The following is a 24,144-nucleotide window of genomic DNA, read 5'->3' on the forward strand; positions in this document are numbered from 1 at the left end:
CAATTGTGTAGCAGATACTTTTGTTTGCACCCCTTTAGAGAGGAATATTGGGATGGGAGACAGTGACAATGTTCCCGGGTACAATAACATCAGGAGTGAAGGTGAGGGAATAGCTGTCAACAGCTGCAGAGGGGTATTTAGAGGAGAGAGGACAAAACTCCAGGCAGCTGACAGTTATGAGAATGCAGTTCTGAGTGACAGGAGAGATTTCTCCAGGAGCAGATGCAGAAAGGAATTGGATTTGGAAGAATGTAGGTTGGTGTGGGTGGTGAAGGATAAAAAGATGTGATTAGCGACAGCCTTAGAGTGCCTGTGGGGGGTTTCCTGGGCCAATTGTGGATGGGTATCAGATGATTGAGGGGGAGTCACACTTGCCTCTGCCCAAAATCCTCTAAACCCTCTTCCTCCTCCAATACAGGATAGTCATTGGCAAGTCCAGTGTGATTCCCTTACTGAGCATTGTGATTGGAGCTTGTGGCAGCAACAACACTATATCTGATATCTCTGCAAACTATGAACCACCATAAGAGAGATAAGGCAGTGAGTGGGAAAAGTTTTGAAAAGAGAGGGGAAGGAACAGACGATCCTGTGTACAGTATTGGTCTCCTCATTTAAGGAAGGATGTAAATATGTTGGAGGCAATTCAGAGAAGGTTTACTAGACTAATACCTGGAATGGGTGGGTTTTCTTATGAGGAAAGATTGGACAGGCTAGGCTTGTATCTGCTGGAGTTTAGAAGAGTAAGAGGCGATTTGATTGAAACATATAAGATCCTGAGGGGTCTTGACAGGGTGGATGTGGAAAGGATGTTTCCCCTTGTGGGAGAATCTAGAACTAGGGGTCACTGTTTAAAAATAAGGGGTCGCCCATTTAAGACAGATGAGGAGAATTGTTTTCTCTCAGAGGGTCGTGAGTCTTTGGAATTCTCTTCCTCAAAAGGCGGTGGAAGCAGAGTCTTTGAATATTTTTAAGGCAGAGGTAGATAGATTCTTAATAAGCAAGGGGGTGAAAGGTTATTGGGGGTAGGTGGGAATGTGAAGTTGGGGTTACAATCAGATCAGCCATGATCTTATTGAATGGCGGAGCAGGCTCGAGGGGCCGAGTGGCCTACTCCTGCTCCTAATTCGTATGTAAGATCGGAGTTGTTCTGGACTCCTCCCTAAATGCTGCTTCAGGGACAGAACTCATCTTTGGGGAGAAAGTCTTGGAATAGTTTCCCTAAATTAGATTAGGATTTCCCATCTCATCACAGTGCAGAACATTTTACTCTGTATCTAACCCATACTGTACCTGCTCTGGGAGTGTTTGATGGGACAGTGTGGATTGGAGGGAGCTTTACTCTATTTGAAACTGACCCGCGGAGAGCGAAAAATCTTCGAAAACAACGATTAATAATGACCTGATATTGGAATTTTAAAACTTGGGGCGGGATTTAATAAGTGGGCTCTAAGACCCTGTTGAGTCCTTGCCTCCTCCTCGGATCTGCTGCAGGGCCTGTGTCCATGTCAGCTCCTGAGCTACGTGCAGGCAGTCAGGAAGAGGAGGGCGATGGAGCGGAGCGGGAGGTTCACTGTGACCGGGGCCGTGTTTCTCCTGAGCGCTTTGTTGTTGGCAGGCGCCCAGTATGAGAAGTACAGTTTCCGAAGTTTCCCGGAGGGTGAGCTGATCCCCCTGGACTCTGCCTACCGTTACTCCATGGAACAATATGCGGCTGAGAACTGGAGAGAGAGTATCAGGTACCTGGAGCTCAGCCTCCGTGTCCACCGACTGCTGCGGGAGAGCCAGGCTTACTGCAGCAACAACTGCAGCGGGCCCCAGGCCGGCCAACACACTCTCTCTCCCGGGGACTTCAGGGAACTCAGGGCGTTCGCTCACATCCTGCACCGTGCCGTCTGTCTCAGGACTTGTAAACACTCCCTGGCCGTATTCAAACTCACTTCCCCCCAGAGAGAAACCCTGCAACACTTCGAATCACGGATTCCCTACAAATACTTGGAGAATGCATACTTCCAGGTAGGAACCCAAACAAATACAACATTAGATCAGTAATAAAAACAGCAAGTGCTGGAAATACTCAGCAGGTCAGGCAGTGTCTGTGGAGAGAGAAACAGAGTTAACGTTTCACTTGTGACTTTTCGTTCGATCAGTAATATTGTGATTAGTTGCATTAATATTACAATGTATCCATTAAATGAAATACAAGATATTATCATTAAATTATATTCCACATTTTAGAATCCGATTGTTGAGTTTTTTTTTGGTGGTTGGGGCTTCGGGTTATTTATTTATTAAAAGTTGACATTACAATGTTTTCAATGCTCGGCTTCTTTTAATTTCACATTTTTCACAATTTGCGCTTTTATGTTAGTTTAAAACCTGAAAAAGTTCCATTGTAATTACAGTTTATTTAAACTATCAACAACAAGAAAGTTCGGAAAGTTTCAGTCGTTGTCGCGAATTATTTTAGACGGTGATTTAATTCTAACGGTAAAATAAACCGGACGAGCGAGTAAATCTGAACTGGGTTTAATCAATTCATTCCAGCTCATTAACTGTATTCCCTCTCTCCTTTTCTCCTTCGCTCTATCCCCTCGTTCCCTCCCTTTCATTTCCGCTCATTCGGGAAGTCGCGATTGTCTGTCGGTGAATTGCTTTGTTCTGAGATGTTAGTTCCTTGTGTTTCCCCTGGAAGAAATTAACCAGTTTTCAAGCCCCCTCTGCAACATGTTCCTTTAACTGCTTTCAAGCAGTTCCTTCAGGCTGAGAAAATTGCCACGTCTTCCCGGTGTTCAGCTTGGCTCCTCCCGGGTTGTGACTGACAGCTCGCCCTATTCACAAAATAGCTGGAGCGCTGCATTCAGGAATGCCCAAGCACTTGGATCAGGGAAGCAACAGGGCTGTGAGATTTCCCATTAAAAACAGCCGGACACAAGACCGCAGGAGCAGAACTACATAACATTATACAGAATTTACCGGCGCAACTTGCGCCCTTGGCACAGGAAAATATTCCCAGGCGCTTTCCAACATTTGACACGAGCCATAAAAGGAGATAAAGACAAGAAATGCTGGAAATACTCAGCAGGTCTGGCAGCCTCTTTGGAGAGAGAAACAGAGTTAACGTTTTCGTTAGCATTTCTTGTTTTTATTTCAGATTTTCCAGCATCCGCAGTATTTTGCTTTTAATTTAGTCCATAATAGGAGATGTTAGGACAGGTGACTTGGGTTTTAAGGAGAGAGAGAGATGGTTTCGAGAGGGAATTCCAGAGCTTAGGGCCCAGGCAGCTGAAGGCAGAGCCGCCAATGAAGGAAATCAGAGATGATCAAGAGGCCGGAATTAGAGGAGTGCAGAGATCTCGGGAGGGTTGTGGGGCTGGAGGAGGTTACAGAGATAGGGAGGGTTGTGGGGCTGGAGGAGGTTACAGAGATAGGGAGGGTTGTGGGGCTGGAGGAGGTTACAGAGATAGGGAGGGTTGTGGGGCTGGAGGAGGTTACAGAGATAGGGAGGGTTGTAGGGGCTGGAGGAGGTTACAGAGATAGGGAGGGTTGTAGGGGCTGGAGGAGGTTACAGAGATAGGGAGGGTTGTGGGGCTGGAGGAGGTTACAGAGATAGGGAGGGTTGTAGGGGCTGGAGGAGGTTACAGAGATAGGGAGGGTTGTGGGGCTGGAGGAGGTTACAGAGATAGGGAGGGTTGTAGGGGCTGGAGGAGGTTACAGAGATAGGGAGGGTTGTGGGGCTGGAGGAGGTTACAGAGATAGGGAGGGTTGTAGGGGCTGGAGGAGGTTACAGAGATAGGGAGGGTTGTAGGGGCTGGAGGAGGTTACAGAGATAGGGAGGGTGTAGGGGCTGGAGGAAGTTACAGAGATAGGAAGGGGTGTAGGGGCTGGAGGAGGTTACAGAGATAGGGAGGGTTGTAGGGGCTGGAGGAGGTTACAGAGATAGGGAGGGTTGTAGGGGCTGGAGGAGGTTACAGAGATGGGGAGCGATTTGAAAACAAGAATGGGAATTTTAAAACTGAAGTCTTTCCAGGCCAGGAGCCAGTGTAGGGCACAGGTGAGCACAGGGATGATGGGTGAACAGGACTTGGTGGGCAGAAGGAGGCCATTCTGTCCATCCTGCCCATGCTGACTCTCTGAAAGAACCCTTAAACCCATTCCCTGACATCGTTCCAGATGCTTAAAAAAAATCCTTTAGAAATATTTATCCATTTTCCTGTTTAAAAACTATTATAGAATTTGTTTCACCACTGGCCATCTCTAGTCCTAATCATGTTTTTAACAAAAAAAAACTCCTCTTCGCTTTCCATCATCACTAGAACAGAGGAAGTATTTTTTAAACTCTTCCCAAATCCCAACTCCCCTAAGAGCCCAATCCCTGTCACCTGTCCCTTACTCAACGTAGTGAATTTTCAAATTCATCCCTGGCCCTCTGTGCTTTCTGATACAGGGGAGGCGGTGGTGTTGTAGTAATGTCACTGGACAAGTAGCCTAATGCTCTGGGGATATGGGTTCGAATCCCACCAGGGCAGATGGTGAAATTTGAATTCAATTAATAAATCTGGAACTTAAAAAAAGCTAGTCTAATGGTGACCAGACATTGTTTGCCTCTACAGCTTCTCCTGACATTTTATTCATGGAATAAAGCCATTTTTGTACTTGTGGATTCTCCAGGAAAGGATTTGGAACTGTTACAGCAATGTCAGCTCGAGCAAAACATGCAGAATAGTGCAGCCTGGAAGAGTCCATTCAGCCCATCGTGCCTGTGCCAGCTCTTTGAAAGAGTTATCCAATTAGACCCACTCGCCCTGCTCCTTCCCCACAACCCTGCAAACTTTCCCCCTTCAAGTACTTATCCAAACTCCCTTTGAAAATTATTATTGATCTGCTTCCACTGCTCTTCCAGGCAGCGCATTCCGGATCACAATATTTTGAGGAGATGTGGTAAATCAAAGAGTAGAGACAAGGCAAGAGAAAAAGGTATTAATGTGGAAAATAATAATTAGACTGTGACAAGAAGGGATAGAGAGTACAAATCTAACAGTAAATCAGTCAAACCTAGATGTTACAAAAATAATAAAATGACAAAACTAAAGGCTCTGTATCTGAATGCACGTAGCATTCGAAACAAAACAGATGAACTGAAAGCCCAAATAGAAACAAAGAAGTACGATCTGATAGTCATTACAGAGACATGGCTACAGGATGACATAGATTGGGACCTGAATATTGAAGGGTACATGACATTTCGGAAGGACGGGAAACTAGGAAAAGGTGGAGGGGTAACTCTGTTAATTAATGATGGTATTAGCACAATAGAGAGGGATGACCTAAGTTCAGGAAACCAGGATGTCGAAGTGGTTTGGGTCCAGATGAGAAATGATAAAAGCAAGAAGTCACTTGTGGGAGTTGTGTACAGGCTCCCTAACAGTAACCACATGGTATGACTGGGTATAAAGGAAGAAATAATGGGTGTTTGTCAGAAAGGTACGGCGATAATCATAGGGAATTTTAATCTACAAATAGACTGGAAAAATCAGATGCGCGAAGGTAGCCTGGATGAGTTCGGGACAGTTTCTTCGAACAGTAGGTTCTGGAGCCAACCAGAGAGTAGGCTATACCAGACCTGGTATTGTGCAATGAGATAGGATTAATTGATGACCTCATAGTGAAGGCACCCCTAGGTAGCAGCGATCATAATATGATTGAATTTTACCTTTAGTCTGAGGGAGAGATGAATGGGTCTAAGACTAGTATTTTAAAATTAAACAAAGGCAATTATGAGGGCATGAAAGCAGAGCTAGAAAAAGTGAACTGGCAAAGTAGGTTAAGGGATAGGTCAATGGAGATGCAGTGGCAGACATTGAAGGGGATATTTCAGAATATACAGAATAGATATATTCCAGCGAGAAAGAAAAATTCTAAGGGGAGGACCCACCATCCGTGGTTAACTAAAAAAATTAAAGATAGTATCAAATTTAAAGAAAAAACATATAATTGTGCAAAGATGGGAGGCAGGTGAGAAGATTGGACAGAATATAAAAAACAACAAAGAATGACTAAAAGATTGATAAGGAGGGAAAAATTAGAGTATGAGAGAAAACTAGTTAGAAATATAAAACCAGATAGTAAGAGTTTCTATAGATATTTTAAAACAAACAAAGAGTTAACAAAGTGAGTATTGGTCCTATAGCGTGAGTTTGGAGAATTAATGAGGGAAAATATGGAGATGGCAGATGAATTGAACAGGTATTTTGCATCGGTCTTCACTATAGAGGATACAGGTAATATCCCAGAAATAGCTGTAAATTAGGAAATGGAAGGGAGGGAGGAACTCAAGAAAATTACAATCACCAGGGAAGTGGTACTGAGCAAATTGTTGGAGCTGTGGGCTGACAAGTCCCCAGGTCCTGATGGACTTCATCCTCGGGTCCTATAAGAAGTGGCCAGTGAGATAGTTGATATAAAAGCAAAATACTGCGGATGCTGGAAATCTGAAACAAAAACAAGAAATGCTGGATTCACTCAGCAGGTCTGGCAGCATCTGTGGAAAGAGAAGCAGAGTTAACGTTTCGGGTCAGCGACCCTTCTTCGGAACTGACAAATATTAGAAAAGTCACAGATTATAAACAAGTGAGGTGGGGGTTGGGCAAGAGATAACAAAGGAGAAGGTGCAGATTGGACCAGGCCACATAGCTGACCAAAAGGTCACGGAGCAAAGGCAAACAATATGTTAATGGTGTGTTGAAAGACAAAGCATTAGTACAGATTAGGTGTGAATATACTGAATATTGAACATCAGCAAGTGCAAACCTGAAGAAAAACAACCTGAAAAAAACAGTGAGTAAGCAAACTGAACAAACTAAGATGAAATGAAATAAATGCAAAAAAAGATTGTAAAAAATGTAAAAAGGAATGCAAAAAAAGGGAAGAAAAAATAACTAAAAATGACTAAAAATGAAAGTAAAGTGGGGGGCTGTCATGCTCTGAAATTATTGAACTCAATGTTCAGTCCAGCAGGCTGTAGTGTGCCTAATCGGTAGAATCTGAAACAAAAACAATCTAATCTACCGATTAGGCACACTACAGCCTGCTGGACTGAACATTGAGTTCAATAATTTCAGAGCATGACAGCCCCCCACTTTACTTTCATTTTTAGTTATTTTTTCTTCCTTTTTTTGCATTCCTTTTTACATTTTTTACAATCTTTTTTTGCATTTATTTCATTTCATCTTAGTTTGTTCAGTTTGCTTACTCACTGTTTTTTTCAGGTTGTTTTTCTTCAGGTTTGCACTTGCTGATGTTCAATATTCAGTATATTCACACCTAATCTGTACTAATGCTTTGTCTTTCAACACACCATTAACATATTGTTTGCCTTTGCTCCGTGACCTTTTGGTCAGCTATGTGGCCTGGTCCAATCTGCACCTTCTCCTTTGTTATCTCTTGCCCAACCCCCACCTCACTTGTTTATAATCTGTGACTTTTCTAATATTTGTCAGTTCCGAAGAAGGGTCGCTGACCCGAAACGTTAACTGAGATAGTTGATATGTTGGTTTTAATTTTCCAAAATTCCCTAGATTCGATGAAGGTTCCGTTAGATTGGAAAATAACGAATGTAACTCCTTTATTCAAAAAGGGAGGGAGACAGAAAGCAGGAAACTACAGGCCAGTTAGCTTAACATCTGTCTTGGGGAAAATGTTAGAAGCTATTATTAAAGATGTTATAGCAGGGCATTTAGAAAAATTCAAGGTAATCAGGCAGAGTCAACATGGTTTTGTGAAAGGGAAATCATGTTTAAACAATTTATTGGAGTTCTTTGAAGAAGTTTTTTTTATTCATTCATGGGATATGGGCGTCGCTGGCTAGCACAGCATTTATTGCCAATCCCTAATTGCCCTTGAGAAGTAATATGTGCTGTGGATAAAGGGGAACCAGTGGATGTACTGTACTTAGATTTCCAGAAGGCATTTGATAAGGCACAACATCAAAGGTTATTGCAGAAATTAAAAGTTCATGGTGTAGGTTATAACATCAGCATGTATAGAAGATTGGCTAGCTAACAGGAAATGGAGAGTAGGCATAAATGGGTCCTTTTTCTGGTTGGCAAGATGTAACAAGTGGTGTGCCACAGGGATCAGTGCTGGGGCCTCAACCTTTTACAATTTATATATAAATGACTTGGATGAAGGGACCGAAGGTATGGTTGCTAAATTTGCTAATTACACAAAGATAGGTAGGAAAATAAGTTGTGACGAGGGCATAAGGAGGCTACAAAGGGATATAGATAGGTTAAGTGAGTGGGAAAAGATCTTGCAAATAGAGTATAATGTGGGAAAGTGGGAAATTGTCCATTTTGGCAGGAAGAATAAAAAGAAGCATGTTATCTAAATGGTGAGAGATTGCAGAGCTCTGAGATACAGAGGGATCTGGGTGTCGTAGTGCATGAATCGCAAAAGGTTAGTGTGCAAGTACAGCAAGTAATTAGGAAAGCTAATAGAATGTTATTGTTTATTGCGAGGGGAGTTGAATACAAAAGTAGGGAGGTTATGCTTCAGCTATACAGGGCATTGGTGAGACCACATCTGGAGTACTGTGTACAGTATTGGTCTCCTTATTTAAGGAAGGATGTAAATGCATTGGAGGCAGTACAGAGAATGTTTACTAGACTAATACCTGGAATGGGCGGGCTGTCTTGTGAGGAAAGGTTGGACAGGCTAGGCTTGTATCTGCTAGAATTTAGAAGAGTAAGAGGCGACTTGATTGAAACATATAAGATCCTGAGGGGTCTTGACAGGGTGGATGTGGAAAGGATGTTTCCTCTTGTGGGAGAATCTAGAACTAGGGGTCACTGTTTAAAAATAAGGGGTCGCCCATTTAAGACAGATGAGGAGAATTGTTTTCTCTCAGAGGGTCGTGAGTCTTTGGAATTCTCTTCCTCAAAAGGCGGTGGAAGCAGAGTCTTTGAATATTTTTAAGGCAGAGGTAGATAGATTCTTGATAAGCAAGGGGGTGGAAGGTTATTGGGGGTAGGGGGGAATGTGGAGTTGGGGTTACAATCAGTTCAGCCATGATCTTATTGAATGGTGGAGCAGACTCGAGGGGCCGAGTGGCCTACTCCTACTCCTGCTCCTGCTCCTAATTCGTATGTAAGATCGGAGTTGTTCTGGACTCCTCTCTAAATGCTGCTTCAGGGACAGAACTCATCTTTGGGGAGAAAGTCTTGGAATAGTTTCCCAAAATTAGATTAGGATTTCCCATCTCATCACAGTGCAGAACATTTTACTCTGTATCTAACCCATACTGTACCTGCTCTGGGAGTGTTTGATGGGACAGTGTGGATTGGAGGGAGCTTTACTCTATTTGAAACTGACCCGCGGAGAGCGAAAAACCTTTGAAAACAACAATTAATAATGACCTGATATTGGAATTTTAAAACCATGATCTTAGAGTTATATATCACAAAAACAGGCCCTTCAGCCCATCGTGTCTGTGCTGGCCATCAAGCACCTATCTATTCTAGTCCCATTTTCCAGCACTTGGCCTGTAGCCTTGTCTGCTATGGCATTTCAAGTGCTCATCTAAATACTACTTAAATGTTGTGAGGGTTCCTGCCTCTACCACCTCTTCAGGCAGTGCGTTCCAGATTCCAACCACCCTCTGGGTGAAAAATGTTTTCCTCAAATCCCCTTTAAACCTCTTTCCCCTTACCTTAAATCTATGCTTCCTGGTTATTGACACTGCCACTAAGGGAAAAAGTTTATTCCTATCTACCCTATCTATGCCTCGCAAATTTGTATACCTCAATCATTTCCCCCCTCAGCCTTCTGTGCTCTAAGGAAAACAACCTTAGCCTATCCAGTCTCTCTTCATAGCTGAAATGCTTCAGCCCAGGCAACATCCTGGTGAATTTCCTCTGCACCCTCTCCAGTGCAGTCACATCCTTCCTATAGTGTGGTGACCAGAACTGTACACAGTACTCCAGCTGTGGCCTAACTAGCGTTTTATACAGCTCCATCATAACCTCCCTGCTCTTATATTCTATGCTGCGGCTAATAAAGGCAAGTATCCCATATGCCTTCTTAACTGCCTTATCTATCTATGCTGCTGCCTTCAGTGATCTATGGACAAGTACACCAAGGTCCCTCTGACCCCCTGTACTTCCTAGGATCCTACCATCCATTGTATATTCCCTTGCCTTGTTAGTCCTCCCAAAATGCATCACCTCACACTTCTCAGGATTAAATTCCATTTGCCACTGCTCTGCCCATCTTACCAGCCCATCTATATCGTCCTGTAATCTAAGGCTTTCCTCTTCACTATTTACGACACCACCAATTTTCCTGTCATCTGTGAGCTCACTGATCATACCTCCTATATTCACGTCTAAATCGTTAATGTACACAACAAACAACAAGGGTCCCAGCACCGATCCCTGTGGTACACTACTGGTCACAGGCTTCCAATCACAAAAATAACCCTCGACCATCACTCTCTGCCTCTTGCCACTAAGCCAATTTTGGATCCAATTTGCCAAATTTCCCTGATCGCACTGGCTCTTACCTTCTTAACCAATCTCCCATGCAGGACCTTATCAAAAGCCTTACTGAAGTCCATGTAGACTACATCAACTGATTTACCCTCATCTACACATCTAGTCACCTCCTCGAAAAGTTCAATCAAGTTAGTTAGACACGATCTCCCCCTGACAAAGCCATGCTGACTATCCCTGATTAATCCCTGCCTCTCCAAGTGGAGATTAATCCTGTCCCTCAGAATTTTTTCCAATAGTTTCCCAACCACTGATGTTAGACTCACTGGCCTGTAATTACCTGGTTTATCCCTGCTACCCTTCTTGAATAATGGTACCGCAATCGCTGTCCTCCAGTCCTCTGGTACCTCTCCTGTGGCCAGAGAGGATTTGAAAATTTGTGTCAGAGCCCCTGCAATCTCCTCCCTTGCCTCACATAACAGCCTGGGATACATCTCATCTGGGCCTGAAGATTTATCCACTTTTAAGCCTGCTAAAACAGCTAATACTTCTTCCCTTTCAATGCTAATATGTTCAAGTACGTCACAATCCCCCTCCCTGACCTCTACACCTACATCGTCCTTCTCCATAGTGAACACAGATGAAAAACAATCATTTAAAACCTCACTGAAACAGTCTGTGTAGAAATGCAGCAAGACCTGGATAATATCCAGGCTTGGGCTGATAAGTGGCAAGTAACATTTGCGCCACACAAGTGCCAGGCAATGACCATCTCCAACAAGAGAGAATCTAACCATCTCCCCTTAACATTCAGTGGCATTACCATTACTGAATCCCCCACTATCATCATCCTAGGGGCTACCATTGATCAGAAACTGAACTGGAGTAGCCATATAAATACTGTGGCTACAAGAGCAGATCAGAGGCTAGGAATCCTGAGGCGAGTAACTCATCTCCTGACTCCCCAAAGCCTGTCCACCATCTACAAGGCACAAGTCAGGACTTTGATAGAATACTCTCCACTTGCCTGGATGGGTGCAACAACACTCAAGAAGCTCGACACCATCCAGAACAAAGCAGCCCGCTTGATTGGCACCCCATCTACAAACATTCATTCCCTCCACCACCGGCGCACAGTGGCAGCAGTGTGTACCATCGACAAGATGCACTGCAGCAACGCACCAAGGCTCCTTAGACAGCACCTTCCAAACTCGCGACCTCTACCACCTAAAAGGACAAGGGCAGCAGATGAATGGGAACACCACCACCTGCAAGTTCCCCTCCAAGTCACACACCATCCTGACTTGGAACTATATTGCTGTTCCTTCACTGTCGCTGGGTCAAAATCCTGGAACTCCCTTCCTAACAGCACTGTGGGTGTACCTACCTCACAAGGTCTGCAGTGGTTCAAGAAGGCAGCTCATCACCACCTTCTCAAAGGCAATTAGGGATGGGCAATAAATGCTGGCCTGGCCAGTGACACCCACATCCCATGAATGAATTAAAAAAAACCTATGTCCTCCAGCTCCACACACACATTGCTACTTTGGTCCCTAATGGGCCCTACTCTTTCCCTGGTTATCCTCTTGCCCTTAATATACTTATAAAACGCCTTGTTGAATGTGGGAACAAGCTTGAGGGGCCGAGTGGTCTACTCCTGCTCCTGATTCATATGTTGATGACAATTTGCTGTGTGTAAAAAAAAAAAAAAAAAGTTTCCTTATGTCGTCTATGGTTCTTTGGCCAATTCTCATGTGTCCTCTAGTTACTAACCTGTCTGCTAAATAACTTCCATTTAATCATTGAAAAGCTGGTTTCCATTTTCTTTCATGCTGTTTCTAAAGGCTCACACTCTGGTTCCCAGCCTTCGGGAAGGGTGACGCCCCGTAACTACACACAGATCGTGTTTACTTTAGCTCGGTGGATAGCAATCTGAAATAAGCTCATGAGTTTAAGCTCCTCTATAGAGACATGAGCACCTGTTCCAGGCTGACAAGCCAATGTAGTACTGAGTGGGTGCTGCACTGTCAGTGGTGCCAACTTTCCGATGAGTCTTAAAACCGAGGCTCTGTTGATGCTCTCAGATGAATGTGCAAGTTCCCATGGCCGCTGTTAGAGGAAAAACAGGAGAGCTCCCGTCAACCAACATCACAAAAAAATACATTATCGCAGCATTGCTATTTGTGGGATCTTACTGTGCACAAACTGGCTGCCATGTTTCCCACTTTACAACAGTGACTGCACTTCAAACGTACTTCATTGGCTGAAAAGAGCTTGTAGAAATCCTGAAGTCACGTAATCCATTCCCAGCACTGTGGTGAAAGGGTGTCTGGAAATCCCAGTTACTGTCGAAAATGATGAGGAAGGTATGGAATATTAAAGGAGTGGCTGACCAGATCCAAAGGTCTAGTTCCGAAGAGGGGTCACTGACCCGAAACGTTAACTCTGCTTCTCTTTCCACAGATGCTGCCAGACCTGCTGAGTGGTTCCAGCATTTCTTGTTTTTATTTCAGCTCCGAAGGTCCATCAGTGTCTGTCCAGAAACTGGATTAACATTTTGAATTGGCTCCTTCTTCAGAACTGGGCTTTCACTTTCCCTTGTTCAGGCATTGACTATTGCTGGGGTTTATTCTGAGGGTGAGGCTGTGTCCCAAGTATCTCACCCTATGGCCAGTCTTCATCTGTGAACTGACGTGGAGCAAATTGGCTTGAGGTACAGATCAGTCATGATCTAATTGAGTGCCAGTACAGCCTTGAGGGATTGATTGGCCTACTCCTATCCCTTTGTTTCAAATATTTGACCATGGAGGAGATTGCAGCTGATCATGTTTATGAGGACTTTGCTGGTGGAGACCGGGGCTGCTGGTGGAGAGGGGGGACACCCAGTTATTTTGTATTTTCCTCCTAGCAATTGTAGCACCTCATCCACTGCCTCAGGAAGAGGCACTCCCTCAGAGAGAGGGCTGGAGCTGTGGGGCAGGGTGGAGGGGTGCAGGTTGCTGGGGCAGAAAAGACACAGCAAGACAAGTATTCTGGCAATGCTGTGTAATGTAGGAGCAGCAGGAATTAAGCAATGTCTTAGTCTATCACAACGCTACATCTTCAACCTCAGGTGCTGCTCGGGCAGGAGCTATAGGCTCCTGTCTGTCTCTGTGTCTGGGACTAGGGGCTCTTGTCTGTCTCTGTGTCTGGGACTAGGGGCTCCTGTCTGTCTCTGTGTCTGGGACTAGGGGCTCTTGTCTGTCTCTGTGTCTGGGACTAGGGGCTCTTGTCTGTCTCTGTGTCTGGGACTAGGGGCTCCTGTCTGTCTCTGTGTCTGGGACTAGGGGCTCCTGTCTGTCTCTGTGTCTGGGACTAGGGGCTCCTGTCTGTCTCTGTGTCTGGGACTAGGGGCTCTTGTCTGTCTCTGTGTCTGGGACTAGGGGCTCTTGTCTGTCTCTGTGTCTGGGACTAGGGGCTCTTGTCTGTCTCTGTGTCTGGGACTAGGGGCTCTTGTCTGTCTCTGTGTCTGGGACTAGGGGCTCTTGTCTGTCTCTGTGTCTGGGACTAGGGGCTCTTGTCTGTCTCTGTGTCTGGGACTAGGGGTTCCTGGTTGTCTGACCTTGTAAATTCTCTCTCTCTCTTGCTTTCTCTCTCTGACTTGTGCTTTTTGATCACAGGTCAATAATCTGGGGAAATCTATTGCTGCTGCTCACACGTTCCTGCAAAAGAATCCCAAAGATGTTGCAATGCAGAAGAAGATGACTTATTATAAAACCATCCCCGACATCGAGACTTACCTCATTGATGTGGAAGCCCGAGAACACGAGGTAAGTCGTGGCAAATTTAGAAATGGCAGCTCAAGGCCTAACCGGGTCGAATAGCTGTGTACAGGGTATCCAGGTGCAGACAGAGAGAGAAACATAGAAAAATCTATGCCATAGAAAGTGGGCATTCGGCCCATCATGTCTGTGCTGGCCGACAGAGAATAGCCACGCTAATCCCACTTTGCAGCTCCTGGTCCATAGCCTTGTAGGTTGATGCATTCAAGTGTATATTCAAGTATTTTTAAATGGGACGAGGGTTTCTGTCTCTACCACCCTTCAAGGATTCGAAGGAGCAGGGCCCTCTGTAGAGGCCACCTCACCTGGAGTGTTGCATCCCAGCGCTCTTCCGACTCTGGCTGTCTTCTGTTGCTTCCTGTGTTGTCCCTAATCCTAGCTGTTGTATCCCAGCATTGCCCTCCCAGAATGCTGTATCCCAGATTAACCCTGATCCTGGAATGCTGCGTCCTGACACTTCTGCAATCCCAGCTCCCAGCCTGAGCTATGTCCCCCAGTAGAAAATCTGGATGCAGGTTACTTTCCCACTATCACGGGCAGGGAATGATGTGTGAGGATGTGGAGAGGAGTAGGAGGGAAAGGGAAATGGGAACATGAATCCTGACCTGTGCTATTCTTTAACTCCGGATAGGCACTGTTTCTGAAAGCTGTGAAAGCTTATAACATCGGGAATTTCCGCAGCAGTATAACTGACATGGAGAACGCACTACCTGAATATTACAAAGCGTATCAGGAATGTATCAGCGGCTGTGATGAATCGTACGACGTGACCGATTTCAAGGACTTCTACCCGGCAGTGGCAGGTGAGTCACATCGTGTAGAAGGATCACTCTCCGAATCCTAGCTTTACCTGACAGTCTAACTAGGCTCCACTCCAGGACGATAGAACCTGCTGGTTTTATAGCCTCCTTAGTCCCTTCGTGTTTGATTCCTCTTAGACACTTTGAGTGCAAGCATTTCATTCACTGTCCTGGATTATGTTGTGTGCAAGATCTTCCCTGTTTTTATTATGGGCTAGCTTTGGCAAAAATACGGGGAGTCTGTCCATTTTCCACGCAGTCACATACACCATTTCCATCCTGGTGGTGTAGATGCTGACTCTGGTTGGACATAGCCTTGCTGTTTTCATTGCATGACCTCTTCCTTCTAAATACTCCATCCACTCAAACAGCCTTTCTTTATCATCTCTAATACTTTTATAACTAATAAGTTTTCAAAGAAAATTTTTAAAAATCATTTTTAAGCCACAATGATTTCTCTCCTGGGTTTGCTGCCAGTGTCCTGGAGATTAATCAGGAATTGTTGGAGACTCCAGGGCAATCCTGGAGAGTTGGCAACCTCTATGGTAGTGGAGGATGGTTTCTATTGAAGTGGAGACTGAAACCTCAGGCTCACGGGTAAACTGAGGCCCCAAAATGGCAGAGCTCACCTGAGTTATGCCAGCTTGGATGGGCAGGAGTGAGTGACAATGAGCCATATAAGGCGATATTAGGGCAGATGACAAAAGCTTGGTCCAGGACAGAGGTTATAAGGAGTGCCTTAAAGAACAAGAGAGAGATAACGAGGCATAGGGGTTTAGGGAGGGAATTCCATAGTTTAGGCCACAGGCAGCTGATGTTACAGCCACCAATGGTGGAGTGATTAAATTCATATCCTCAAGAGGCTAGATCTGGAGCAGCACAGATATCCTGGAGGGTTGTAGAGCTGGAGGAGATTAGAGATAGGGAGGGCCAAGGCTGTGGAAGGGGAATGGGGCCGTGGATATGGCTCAAGGTGAGCTCGGTGCTGAAATGGGGTTAGTTTAGGTTAGTGAAGGTTCCCACTAATGTCCTTGACACTGATTACAGAGTAATGTAGCAACTTAGTGTAACATGTAGAGGAGTAATGGAGTAACCTGTAGAGTAGTGTTATAATGCAGAGTAACACTGTAATGTGGAATGTAGTGTAGTAACATATTGTGTACTGGACACTCTTGCTCCATTTTATCTGCCCATCCAGTTATCCCCTTTCTCCTATGAGATATCTCGAACAAACACCACTCCTTTCAGATGCAGAAATGTACCTGGATCCTTATAATACCTGTTCCATATGTTGACCCCTGTATACTTTACAGTTCTTTCTGGTTTAGAATGCCTCAGGCCAAACTGTACAGATTTCCTGCAGTCTGTGATTCTGGTGGTTCTCTGTTCACAGATCACTACATTGAAACACTGAAATGCAAAGTGAAATGTGACCAGATTCTAACTCCCAATGTTGGGGGATTCTTCGTGGAGAAGTTTGTTGCAACAATGTACCATTACCTACAGTTTGCATATTACAAATGTAAGTATACTTGCTTAAATACACAGAGCACCAGACAGACACAGAGCAACACTGTCTACACACAGTCACGCACACCTGCTCACACTCACACAAATACACAGAGCAACACTCACACTCTCTCTCACTCACCCTTACAAATATCAGGACCATCTAGTTCCCTTTACCAGTTTAACTTGCTTTTATGTCTGCCAATCTGTCTCGTGCCTCACTCTATCCAACTCTTGGCTGTCTGTCTGTCTGACTCTGCCTATCTCTTTGTCTGCCTGTCTGTATCTCTGTATCTCTCTTTCTCTTTTGCTGGTGTGTTTGTCTGTATATTTCTGACCCTGTTATTTTGTATCTGTCTCTGCCTGTTTGTGTGTGTGAGTCCCTCAATCCATTCTCATCCTACCACACTCCCAGGATGCGTGTCTCTGACTGATCGCTGGTGTTCTCTGTTATGTCCGTTGTGGTTCCTGGCACTGGCTCCTCCAGTGCCGCAGCCTGATTTTGTCTCTACCTCTACCCACGGCTCAGTCCATTCCCTCTACAGTAAAAGCATGAAGCAGACACAGGCTACTGCTGCTGCTCTCGTGTCTCTACTTGTGTTTGTGTGTGAATGCTTTTACTGTTTCTCTTCAATCTCCTTTGCAGATGCTGTTTACTCTGGGCGTGGCTGACTTTTGTAGTAATGTGTTAAGCGATTACCTGAAGACCTTTTACAGCTTGGATTCACGGTGGCTTCTGATAAATTCCAGAAAGCTTGTTACAGAAGGATAATGCTGGAGCCTATATTTACTCAGGTTCACATTTATTGTGCAGAATAAAAGGATTACGAACACATAGCTCCTCACTCAAACCCTTCACCAGTCTCAGTGAGTGTCTGCTTATAAGTGCTCAACTAAGACCCCCAATTAACACCCTTCACCTGCATATAATTAAACCATTGACACACAATTAACCAATTAACAGCTTCTTCCCATTAAAGGGACAGCACCAATTTTTCAAAGCGAAGAGCAAACTCTGCAGGCCTGAATTGAGGCCTTGGAGAGCAGGCAGTGCTTAAGGGGCTGTACCCCAACCAGAATATGTAGGATATGGTGGTGTGGTGGTTATGTTACTGGACTAATAATCCCTAGAGAACTAGTGTTCAAATCCCACCAGGGCACTTTGAGAATTTGACTTCCGTTTAAAGGAAAGCTGGTCTCGTAAAAATGATCACAAAGCTGTTGGGTTGTTGTAAAAACCTACCATCCTTACCTGGCCTACATGTAACTCCAGTCCCATACCAGCGTGGTTGACTCTCACTCTTAACTACTCTCTGAAGTGGCCACTCAGTTGCATCAAACCACTTCAAAGACTAAGCTGTTCAAGAAAGCCCATCAACACCGAGGAAAATGGAGTTGAGGCACAGATCAGCCATGACCTCATTGAATGGTGGGATAGAATCAAGGGGCTGAATGGCCTCTTCCTGTTCCTTTGAATAAGGGGATTTAGATGTTTCAGTAAGAACAGAGAAGATGGTAAAAGAGGGGGGGTGTGGCAAGGAGAGTATTACAGCGACAGAAAGGACGTTTGAGGACTCGTCTACTGAGGTAGTATGGGCTGAGGTTAGAAACAGGAGAGGTGAGGTTACCCTGTTGGGAGTCTTTTATAGACCTCCGAATAGTTCCAGAGATGTAGAGGAAAGGATAGCGAAGATGATTCTCGACAGGGGCGAGAGTAACAGGGTAGTTGTTATGGGGGACTTTAACTTTCCAAATATCGACTGGAAATACTATAGTTCGAGTACTTTAGATGGGTCAGTTTTTGTCCAGTGTGTGCAGGAGGGTTTTCTGACACAGTATGTAGACAGGCCAACCAGGGGTGATGCCACATTGGATTTGGTACTGGGAAATGAACCCGGCCAGGTGTTAGATTTAGATGTAGGTGAGCACTTTGGTGATCGTGATCACAATTCGGTTAGGTTTACCTTAGCGATGGGCAGGGTCAGGTATATACCGCAGGGCAAGAATTATAGCTGGGGGAAAGGAAATTATGATGCGATTAGGCAAGATTTAGGATGTGTAGGATGGGGAAGGAAACTGCAGGGGATGGGAACAATCGAAATGTGGAGCTTATTCAAGGAGCAGCTACTGCGTGTCCTTGATAAGTATGTACCTGTGAGGCAGGGAGGAAGTTGTCGTGCGAGGGAGCCGTGGTTTACTAAAGAAGTTGAAGCGCTTGTCAAGAGGAAGAAGAAGGCTTATGTTAGGATGAGACGTGAAGGCTCAGTTAGGGCGCTTGAGAGCTACAAGCTAGCCAGGAAGGATCTAAAGGGAGAGCTAAGAAGAGCAAGGAGAGGACACGAGAAGTCATTGGTGGATCGGATCAGGGAAAACCCTAAGGCTTTCTATAGGTATATCAGGAATAAAAGAATGACTAGAGTTAGATTAGGGCCAATCAAGGATAGTAGTGGGAAGTTGTGTGTGGAATCAGAGGAGATAGGGGAAGTGTTAAATGAATATTTTGCGTCAGTATTTACAGTAGAGAAAGAAAATGTTGTTGAGAATACTGAGATTCAGGCTACGAGGCTAGATGGGATTGAGGTTCACAAGGAGGAGGTGTTAGCAATTTTGGAAGATGTGAAAATAGATAAGTCCCCTGGGCCAGATGGGATTTATCCTAGGATTCTCTGGGAAGCTAGGGAGGAGATTGCAGAGCCTTTGTCCTTGATCTTTATGTCGTCATTGTCGACAGGAATAGTGCCGGAAGACTGGAGGATTGCAAATGTTGTCCCCTTGTTCAAGAAGGGGAGTAGAGACAGCCCTGGTAATTATAGACCTGTGAGCCTTACTTCGGTTGTGGGTAAAATGTTGGAAAAGGTTATAAGAGACAGGATTTATAATCATCTTGAAAAGAATAAGTTCATTTGCGATAGCACGGTTTTGTGACGGGTAGGTCGTGCCTCACAAACCTTATTGAGTTTTTCGAGAAGGTGACCAAACAGGTGGATGAGGGTAAAGCAGTGGATGTGGTGTATATGGATTTCAGTAAGGCGTTTGATAAGGTTCCCCACGGTAGGCTATTGCAGAAAATACGGAAGTATGGGGTTGAAGGTGATTTAGAGCTTTGGATCAGAAATTGGCTAGCTGAAAGAAGACAGAGGGTGGTGGTTGATGGCAAATGTTCATCCTGGAGTTTAGTTACTAGTGGTGTACCGCAAGGATCTGTTTTGGGGCCACTGCTGTTTGTCATTTTTATAAATGACCTGGAAGAGGGTGTAGAAGGGTGGGTTAGTAAATTTGCGGATGACACTAAGGTCGGTGGAGTTGTGGATAGTGCCGAAGGATGTTGTCGGGTACAGAGAGACATAGATAGGCTGCAGAGCTGGGCTGAGAGATGGCAAATGGAGTTTAATGCGGAAAAGTGCGAGGTGATTCACTTTGGAAGGAGTAACAGGAATGCAGAGTACTGGGCTAATGGGAAGATTCTTGGTAGTGTAGATGAACAGAGAGATCTTGGTGTCCAGGTGCATAAATCCCTGAAGGTTGCTAACCAGGTTAATAGGGCTGTTAAGAAGGCATATGGTGTGTTAGCTTTTATTAGTAGGGGGGCCGAGTTTCGGAGCCACGAGGTCATGCTGCAGCTGTACAAAACTCTGGTGAGACCGCACCTGGAGTATTGCGTGCAGTTCTGGTCACCGTATTATAGGAAGGATGTGGAAGCTATGGAAAGGGTGCAGAGGAGATTTACTAGGATGTTGCCTGGTATGGAGGGAAGGTCTTACGAGGAAAGGCTGAGGGACTTGAGGTTGTTTTCGTTGGAGAGAAGGAGGAGGAGAGGTGACTTAATAGAGACATATAAGATAATCAGAGGGTTAGATAGGGTGGATAGTGAGAGTCTTTTTCCTCGGATGGTGATGACAAACACGAGGGGACATAGCTTCAAGTTGAGGGGTGATAGATATAGGACAGATGTGAGAGGTAGTTTCTTTACTCAGAGAGTAGTAAGGGCGTGGAACGCCCTGCCTGCAACAGTAGTAGATTCGCCAACTTTAAGGGCATTTAAGTGGACATTGGATAGACACATGGATGAAAATGGAATAGTGTAGGTCAGATGGTTTCACAGGTCGGCGCAACATCGAGGGCCGAAGGGCCTGTACTGCGCTGTAATGTTCTAAAAAAAAAATAAAGTCACATAAAGGGAGGAACTGCAGGGAAATTAGTCTTAAATAAAAGCAGAAAATGCTGGAAACATTTAGCAGGTCAGGCAGCGTCTGGAGAGAGGAACACAATTCTGATAGGTCATTGTACTGAAATGTGAGCTCTGTTTTTCTCTCAACACACGCTGCCTGGCCTGCTGAGTGTTTCCAGCATTTTCTGTGTTTATTTTAGATTTCCAGCACCCTCAGTATTTGATTTTCATTTTAGTGGGAAATAATTCTTTTCTTTTTGCGCAGTGAACGATATTAAGAATGCAGTGCCCTGCGTAGCTACCTACATGCTCTTTGATCCACAAGATGAAATCATGCAGCAGAACCTGGTGTATTATCGATTTTACCGGGAGCAGTGGGGTCTACAGGAAGTAGATTTCCAACCTCGCACTGTGAGTACAAAGCTTTCCTCCATTTCCTGTACCCTGCTCACACCATCATGAAGCTTCTGTGTCAGATTACGTGACCGCTTCCCCCACCCACCTAGGGAAAACTGTGTCCCTAATGGGGGGGCAAAGTGATGTACTCCTCATTATACTGCTGCTTTGAGTCAGTGTCAACCATGGCAGCACTTCTGCCTCAGAGCCAGAGGATTGTACGTTCAAGCCTCACCCCAGAGACTTGAGCGCAAAATTCAGGCTGACATTCCAGTGCAATACTGAGGGAGTGCTGCACTGACAGAGGTGCTGTCTTTCTGATGCAACATTAAACCAAAGCCCCATCTGCTTGTTCCGATGGTTCAGGTTAAGAAAGAAAGAACTTGCATTTATATAGCACCTTTCTCGACCTCAGGATATCCCAAAGCACTTCACAGCCAATGAAATACTTTTGCAAGTGTAGTCACAGTTATGCTGTAGGAAACATGGCAGTCAAGTTGTGCACAGCAAGATCCCAAAAACAGCAGTCAGAAAACCAGATAATCTGTTTATGGTGATTGTTAAGGGATAAATATTGACCATGACTCCAGAGAGAACTCCCCTGCTCTTCTTTGAATAGTGGCCATGGGATCTTTTACATCCACCTGAGAGAGCAGACAGGTTATTGGTTTAATGTCCCGTCAGAAAGATAGCACCTCCAACAGTGCAGTGCTCCCTCTGTACGGCACTGGAGTGTCACTAGATTATATGCTCGAATCTTTCGAATGGGACTTGAACCCACAACCTTGTGACTCAGAGGCGAATGCTAACCAATCAGCCACTGCTGACAAAAGATACAGATACCCTAGTATCCTGACCAAACACTGTCAAGAGATTGGCTTACTGTGTATAAAATACATAATGTCAATGAATGAAGTGCTTTGGGATGTCTGATGTGCAATAAATGCAAGTTAAGATTTAAAACTGCAGGCATCCTAACCTCAGTGAGATTTAGTAAGCCTGACATTTTCTGTTGCATCTGGTGAATGAAATAGAAAATCTCAGATGAGCAGTCCCTCTTCGTCTCACTGCCTGTAGCCTGTTCTCCGATGGTCTCGGTCTCACTGCCTGTACTCTGTTCTGCGATGGTCACGGTCTCACTACCTGTATCCTGTTCTCCGATGGTCACGGTCTCACTGCCTGTACTCTGTTCTGCGATGGTCACGGTCTCACTACCTGTATCCTGTTCTCCGATGGTCACGGTCTCACTGCCTGTACTCTGTTCTGCGATGGTCACGGTCTCACTACCTGTATCCTGTTCTGCGATGGTCACGGTCTCACTGCCTGTACCCTGTTCTGCAATGGTCACAGTCTCACTGCCTGTACCCTGTTCTGCGATGGTCACAGTCTCACTGCCTGTACCCTGTTCTGCGATGGTCACGGTCTCACTACCTGTACCCTGTTCTGCGATGGTCACAGTCTCACTGCCTGTACCCTGTTCTGCGATGGTCACGGTCTCACTGCCTGTACCCTGTTCTGCGATGGTCATGGTCTCACTGCCTGTACTCTGTTCTGCGATGGTCACGGTCTCACTACCTGTATCCTGTTCTCCGATGGTCATGGTCTCACTACCTGTATCCTGTTCTCCGATGGTCACGGCCTCACTGCCTGTACTCTGTTCTGCGATGGTCACGGTCTCACTACCTGTATCCTGTTCTCCGATGGTCACGGTCTCACTGCCTGTACTCTGTTCTGCGATGGTCACGGTCTCACTACCTGTATCCTGTTCTGCGATGGTCACGGTCTCACTGCCTGTACCCTGTTCTGGAATGGTCACAGTCTCACTGCCTGTACCCTGTTCTGCGATGGTCACAGTCTCACTGCCTGTACCCTGTTCTGCGATGGTCACGGTCTCACTACCTGTATCCTGTTCTGCGATGGTCACGGTCTCACTGCCTGTACCCTGTTCTGCAATGGTCACAGTCTCACTGCCTGTACCCTGTTCTGCGATGGTCACGGTCTCACTACCTGTATCCTGTTCTGCAATGGTCACGGTCTCACTGCCTGTACTCTGTTCTGCGATGGTCACGGTCTCACTGCCTGTACCCTGTTCTGCGATGGTCACGGTCTCACTGCCTGTACCCTGTTCTGCGATGGTCACGGTCTCACTACCTGTATCCTGTTCTGCGATGGTCACGGTCTCACTACCTGTATCCTGTTCTGCGATGGTCACGGTCTCACTACCTGTATCCTGTTCTGCGATGGTCACGGTCTCACTACCTGTATCCTGTTCTGCGATGGTCACGGTCTCACTGCCTGTACCCTGTTCTGCGATGGTCACGGTCTCACTGTCTGTACCCTGTTCTGCGATGGTCACGGTCTCACTACCTGTATCCTGTTCTCCGATGGTCACGGTCTCACTACCTGTATCCTGTTCTGCGATGGTCACGGTCTCACTGCCTGTACCCTGTTCTGCGATGGTCACAGTCTCACTGCCTGTACCCTGTTCTGCGATGGTCACGGTCTCACTACCTGTATCCTGTTCTGCGATGGTCACGGTCTCACTGCCTGTACTCTGTTCTGCGATGGTCACGGTCTCACTGCCTGTACTCTGTTCTGCGATGGTCACGGTCTCACTACCTGTATCCTGTTCTCCGATGGTCACGGTCTCACTACCTGTACCCTGTTCTGCAATGGTCACGGTCTCACTGCCTGTACCCTGTTCTGCGATGGTCACGGTCTCACTACCTGTACCCTGTTCTGCGATGGTCACGGTCTCACTACCTGTACCCTGTTCTGCGATGGTCACAGTCTCACTGCCTGTACCCTGTTCTGCGATGGTCACGGTCTCACTGTCTGTACCCTGTTCTGCGATGGTCACGGTCTCACTGCCTGTATCCTGTTCTGCGATGGTCACGGTCTCACTGTCTGTACCCTGTTCTGCGATGGTCACGGTCTCACTACCTGTATCCTGTTCTGCGATG

The 24,144-nt window shown here is 45.6% G+C and overlaps 1 protein-coding gene across 1 annotated transcript in view; it reads left to right on the forward strand.

Annotated features, from left to right (window-relative positions):
* Window positions 1–1,467: 1,467 nt before the first annotated feature.
* The window catches only part of LOC137348249 (endoplasmic reticulum protein SC65-like), a 28,469-nt gene continuing 5,792 nt past the window's right edge, over window positions 1,468–24,144 (forward strand). Inside the window, exons 1-5 of the mRNA XM_068013659.1 lie at window positions 1,468–2,013; window positions 14,147–14,296; window positions 14,940–15,111; window positions 16,502–16,630; window positions 21,051–21,196. Of these exons, the coding sequence (XP_067869760.1) occupies window positions 1,549–2,013; window positions 14,147–14,296; window positions 14,940–15,111; window positions 16,502–16,630; window positions 21,051–21,196 (1,062 nt within the window). The 5' untranslated portion in view covers window positions 1,468–1,548. The remainder of the gene's footprint in view (window positions 2,014–14,146; window positions 14,297–14,939; window positions 15,112–16,501; window positions 16,631–21,050; window positions 21,197–24,144) is intronic.

The sequence above is a fragment of the Heterodontus francisci genome, chromosome 33, assembly GCF_036365525.1.
Source record: "Heterodontus francisci isolate sHetFra1 chromosome 33, sHetFra1.hap1, whole genome shotgun sequence".
Lineage (NCBI taxonomy): Eukaryota > Metazoa > Chordata > Chondrichthyes > Heterodontiformes > Heterodontidae > Heterodontus > Heterodontus francisci.